We start from the raw sequence: 5,000 nt of genomic DNA on the forward strand, positions 1-5,000 counted from the left end.
GGGTGGGGCGGAGAACTGATTGTAGGAGCGAAACCGAGAGACCGCGCGAGAGAGAGAGAGAGATCCAAGAGCCACACAAGAAGAGGGTCTGAAGTGGGATGGCTGGATGGAAGGAAACTTGGGATGGAGGCGCGCGCCAGCATATACACTGGAGGGCCTTACCATGCATACCGTTTCAGCACCCGTTAAGATGGTTGCGATGCGAGATAGTATAGGTGTGTGTTAGAGAGACGGACCGGATTATACAAGAATTTGTCACGTCACTTGTTTTGGCTGCTGGGAGTAGCTGAAGAAGTTTATTGATTTTCCTGCTGACCAGAAAATCATATGGAAATCAATCGGACAGATCGCTGTAAACTCGGTCTGTTGCCTGTTGAGCGAGAAGCGATCGATCGATCCTTGGGAAAACAACAACGCACTTTCGCAACCGACAATTCATTTCGAAGGAAATGGAGGAAAAAGAACGAAAAAAAAATGAAAATTGAGGTTTAAAAAACCCCAAATACACACAGACACACACGTGCGCATACACCGACTAACACACTCACTTGTAAGGCATATCAAATCGGAAAACTCGGGTTCCGAAAGTTATGCTCGCCGTAGAATTCCGTCGCCGTCGCGGTGGTACAGCTCCAGCTCCGGTGATGATGATGATGATGATGATAAAAGGTCGCTGGATTTCACACGCAATGTACACATACACACGTTTTTTTGGGACGATTTTTCGTTTGCCTTCCTCACACAGCGATCGACACACGACGCAACGGCGTACGGCTTACCGAGCTTCGCGCACCGGATAAGACACAAATGCTGCCTGACTGCCTGAGAAACTGCATACGTAGCACATTTAGTTTGACCACAAGCCGCTGCGCTGCGGCCGCCCAGCTCTCGCCGCTCGATCGCTCGACGCTGAGCCCTCCGCCGCTTATACGGTGCGCAAAAGCAAGTCGACTCCGCTGGCACGGGCACAGATACTGATGCTTGGCTCGATCATAATTATTGCAAGCCTGATCTTCTCGACCCAACCAACAGCACACACCACCACCACTCACGCCCTCTCAACTTTAACACGCCTCACGAATAACACAAAAATGTTTAACAAATTCTGGTTCCACGAAGAACGTTCGTCGCTTATGGACAGTTGATGTCTTTTGATCGGTCGGACGCACACGGCCTTGGTAAGAAGGCGAGAGACTGCTTGTTTCAAGCCAGTCAGTTCTAGTTGTTTCGTTTTACGTTATTTCACTGGCGAAGATCACTCCTCGCTGCTTCTGCTGCTACTGCTAGGTTCACCTGTTTGATCGCGATTGTGGGAATCGATCGACGGGAACTTTTTCTTGCGCTACCTCCGTAAGCTCTCTCCAACACCAGGACACAAAACGGGGCCCGGCCGGCACCAATACAATGGTACTCTCTCGCTCTCTCCTTCTCTCTTTGCACCTGAGTTTTACACTTTTGTTGTTCGTTACTATTGTTCATCGGCCGGGATTGAAATATGTCAGTCCCCGGGCCTGAACTATTCAATTAGGCGATCCTCGATTGGCGATGTTTTGTGCTGTAATCTTGATTGTCCTCGAATATTATAATAGTTAATTATTAAACCATCCAACAAATGTTCTTAAAGCGAGTGAGAGAGCAACGAGTGATTTTAAGATGAGATATTTTATTTTTGTGCCGTTTTTTTCGGAATGACAAACCTTTTAAGAATACTGTGGTAACATCGATTTCAGTTAAACATTAAAACTACAAATTTTCACTTTATTCAACAACATTTACTACAACGTTGTACTGGTTGTACCTAGCACAGGTTCGCACGCTTTTCTATTTCTAGACCCCCGTATACGTCTACCTTGGCCCATTTACAGGCCATATTAGCATTCTTAACATCTTCTATCACACTTTCCCCTATCGGACACTTGCCACTGACGTCCAAAGTTCCGTAATCTTTAGTTAATTCTTCGGTATCACCAGCAAGGAGTTTCTCCACTCCATTCCAAGCTATCATCGTACCGTTATCGGTGCAGTGTTTCTTTTCTGGCCGGTAAGCGCTATAATCGAACTGGCTGGCCATGGCACTTAGGGCGTTGAAAATAACATTATTACAGGCGACACCACCGGAGACTACTAAGCTGCGTGGCTGGCTACTATCGGCATAGAAGTTGTTTCTTTCGCAATATTCGATCGCACGCTGTGTCCGATGAAGCATGTGACGGGTCACTCCCTTTAAGAACGAAGCACAAAAAGCTTCATAATCGGGCAGCAAACCATCGGGCGCTACGTCTGTAATCAAGTAGATAGATTTAATAAGCCAGTTTATAGATAGCACCCAAAGCATATACTCACTGTGCCGTGCCTCTTGCTCCAGAATGTGCCTCGTAGCAGTGTTTTTGAGACCAGCAAAACTGAACTGGCAGTCCCGGTATTTGGACAGTGGTAGAGGGAAATCATAAGCAGAAGACTGAGAAGCACCGGCTAAGGCTGCTAGTTCGATTGCTTGCCCACCAGACATGTGCTCGTATTTGGCCACATTTCGAAGCTTCAGACGCCTCGCTATTTTATCCAAAGCCTCACCGGGAGCATCGTCGAGCGTTTCTCCGAGCAATCGAAACCGATTGGTTCCTTCTATGAACACGAGCAAAGAGTGTCCACCGCTGACGAGTAGACACAGGAACGGAAAGGGAATACGAGTAGTCATCCGAGCCATTAAGGCATGGGCCTGCATGTGGTGGATCGGTATGATCGGTTTATCGTACTTCCGCGCAATATGTTTCGCATACCGCATACCAATAATGAGACTCATAGGCAGACCTGGAGGACGATGGTTTTGAATTAATGCTCGAATGACACAGAATATTGAAGTAAGAAATGCTTACCTGGACGACTCGTGACCGCGATAGCATCTAGTTCCTTCGGTGTTAGGCCCGCGATTTCAAAGGTTTTGTTCACCACGTTTTCTATGTTCGCTCGGTGTATGTCTTGTGCTACTGGAGGCATGATACCTCCGAACCTGAAACGTGAAACATCTCTTTAGGAGGTAGAAGTCATTTAATTGTTACTCTACTTACCGCAAATGGTTATTCTGTTGGGAGTTTACAAATTCGGCTAGCACTTGGCCATCTCCCGTGACTATTGCCGCGCCGGTATCATCGCAGCTCGTCTCGATGCCCAACACGATGGGAGGTTTGGTAGAAGAACAGCTGAAAGATAAACCCACGTATGTACCAAAGAACTAATTAGGAACCCACCAACTTCTTACCGTTTATGGAAACCATAGTTTTTTACTTTATTCCCTAATCTCAAGCCAAACCTGGCACACCGTTCCGGGATCATTTTTGTAAATTTTTGTTTTGGTTCAAAGTGTTTGTTTTTATTGTTTCTTCGCCGACACTTGCCGTTTGACACTTCCTGTGGTTGTCATCAACAATCATCATCATCATCGTCATCATCGCGCCCAACTTGTAAACATCACGGTCCAGCGTTATCAGCTGTAGCATTTTTGGCGAATTGCCCAGTGTGATAACTACTACTAGAAGTTTCTAGTAGCTCAGTACACTTCCATCTAAGCTGTGAATGTCTCTCCTTTCGAGCTACTAATGGATAGTGAGGTAAGGTGGCTGGAAGGCGCTTCACAAGCCAAGGTGAACACTAACAATTCTTTGCCACCCCCTTTTGTTGCAGCCCCATTCTGATGGTCGTTTGATCGATTTGGTAGACAACGAATGGATGTCGGAGAAGCTGCCGTTCGATCACATCCTGGTGCCGTCTGATCAGCTGCCCGATCCGGAGGCGGATAACGATGATTCACATCTGACGCTGAAAGAGCAGGAGCAAAAGTGGACCGATCTTGCCCTGGCGTCGCTCGCTCCGGATATGGCAATCAATGAACAAGTGAACTTCCCGGGTGTTTAGTACGAACGCCAGCGAAAAAGCAGCACTCCTCGAAACGACCGAAAACGATATCAACAACTTAAGCTAGGATAAAGGGCAAGCCACACCAACATGAACCGACATCTGCATTCACCGACGGTGCTGACGGAATTCGCACGAAACTTTGAAGACGAGCAGGAAACCATATTTACCAAGCTAGTGAGCAAGCTAACGAACGTCAAGGCCATCGCTAATGAACCATCACTTGCGAGACAAGTTGCGGAAACTACCAAGCAACCGTACGGTCGGGAGAATGATCAAGGAAATGCAATCTCTCGTCAGCAGTCTATCGCCGAAGCAGCAGCAAAGGACACAAACACCAAACCTCTGCCCGATAGATCGTCAGCTGCATCGACTTCCTCGTTACACCCTACGATTATGTCTACCGGCGAGCGATCATCTGCCAACGTGCTGCAACGGTTCAGTAGTTTGGTTTCTCAAAAATCCACGGTAAATAAACTGTCCCTTCGATGGATTGGATTGTAGATTAATGGATTGATTTCTGTCTTACAGACAACGCGGAGCTATAAGAGCACGGAACTCTCAAAGTTCTGGATGCCCGATTCCACCTCGATCGCGTGTTACGATTGTTCGGTAAAGTTCTCCACCTTTCGCCGCAAGCATCACTGTCGGCTGTGCGGCCAGATATTCTGTACCAAGTGCTGCAGCCAGGTAGTGACGGGGAAGATCATCAATTGCTCGGACGATCTGCGAGTCTGCAATTACTGCTCGAAGGATGTGCTAGCGTATCTGAAATCCTCGAGTACTGACTTGAAACCGGACCTGAAAGCCTTGCAGGATGATCTTTCGCAAAAGCTGTCGGCCACTGGGCAGGGTGATAGCAATACGCTTAGTCTGCCCACCGCTACCGGCGGCCGGAGTCAGAGAAAGATATCGGTTGGCTATCAGGAAGAACGGTTCGCCGCCAGTGGTGGATCGGGCATTTCATCCGCAGACCGGAAATCGATCTTACAGCAATCCAACTCGCTGAAAACGCTGTACGATGAAATGTGCCGTTCGTTACCGTTGCTTAATCGCGGCCACGATCTGATTGACTTTTTGTTCAGCAAACA

The 5,000-nt window shown here is 47.7% G+C and overlaps 4 protein-coding genes across 5 annotated transcripts in view; 2 read left to right on the forward strand and 2 right to left on the reverse strand.

Annotated features, from left to right (window-relative positions):
• The window catches only part of LOC126576013 (unconventional myosin-XV), a 32,568-nt gene extending 31,279 nt beyond the window's left edge, over positions 1 to 1,289 (reverse strand). Inside the window, exon 1 of one of the 2 annotated variants that reach the window (XM_050237074.1) lies at positions 780 to 1,289. The gene's annotated coding sequence lies outside the window, so the exon portion shown is untranslated. Of the gene's footprint in view, positions 1 to 548 lie in introns of both variants that reach the window. The other variant, XM_050237073.1, reaches the window with a different exon arrangement.
• A 442-nt stretch (positions 1,290 to 1,731) lies between these two features.
• Positions 1,732 to 3,339, reverse strand: LOC126575520 (probable tRNA N6-adenosine threonylcarbamoyltransferase, mitochondrial). Its single transcript, XM_050236244.1, has 5 exons — positions 3,257 to 3,339; positions 3,066 to 3,197; positions 2,874 to 3,007; positions 2,344 to 2,808; positions 1,732 to 2,280 (listed from the first exon to the last, which is right to left on the reverse strand). The coding sequence occupies exons 1-5, from the start codon at positions 3,328 to 3,330 to the stop codon at positions 1,799 to 1,801; spliced, it is 1,287 nt and encodes a 428-aa protein (XP_050092201.1). The 5' UTR covers positions 3,331 to 3,339; the 3' UTR covers positions 1,732 to 1,798.
• Positions 3,340 to 3,462: 123 nt separating this feature from the next.
• Positions 3,463 to 3,909, forward strand: LOC126575855 (anaphase-promoting complex subunit 13). The gene is made up of 2 exons (XM_050236835.1): positions 3,463 to 3,605; positions 3,679 to 3,909. The coding sequence occupies exons 1-2, from the start codon at positions 3,594 to 3,596 to the stop codon at positions 3,907 to 3,909; spliced, it is 243 nt and encodes an 80-aa protein (XP_050092792.1). The 5' UTR covers positions 3,463 to 3,593.
• Positions 3,910 to 3,999: 90 nt separating this feature from the next.
• LOC126575854 (putative 1-phosphatidylinositol 3-phosphate 5-kinase) overlaps positions 4,000 to 5,000 on the forward strand; it is a 6,468-nt gene continuing 5,467 nt past the window's right edge. The window contains exons 1-2 of the mRNA XM_050236834.1: positions 4,000 to 4,377; positions 4,441 to 5,000. The exon at positions 4,441 to 5,000 is cut by the window's right edge and continues 1,139 nt beyond it. Of these exons, the coding sequence (XP_050092791.1) occupies positions 4,000 to 4,377; positions 4,441 to 5,000 (938 nt within the window). The remainder of the gene's footprint in view (positions 4,378 to 4,440) is intronic.

The sequence above is a fragment of the Anopheles aquasalis genome, chromosome 3 (assembly GCF_943734665.1).
Source record: "Anopheles aquasalis chromosome 3, idAnoAquaMG_Q_19, whole genome shotgun sequence".
Classification (NCBI taxonomy): domain Eukaryota; kingdom Metazoa; phylum Arthropoda; class Insecta; order Diptera; family Culicidae; genus Anopheles; species Anopheles aquasalis.

What these genes read in the sequence shown, in the direction of transcription:
- LOC126575520 (XM_050236244.1), bottom strand. Translation starts at nt 3,330, where the DNA reads ATGATCCCGGAACGGTGTGCCAGGTTTGGCTTGAGATTAGGGAATAAA. An exon ending in CAACAGAATAACCATTTGCG is followed by an intron (nt 3,008 to 3,065) that starts GTAAGTAGAGTA and finishes TTCACGTTTCAG; the next exon opens with GTTCGGAGGTATCATGCCTC. An exon ending in GGAGCAAGAGGCACGGCACA is followed by an intron (nt 2,281 to 2,343) that starts GTGAGTATATGC and finishes ACTTGATTACAG; the next exon opens with ACGTAGCGCCCGATGGTTTG.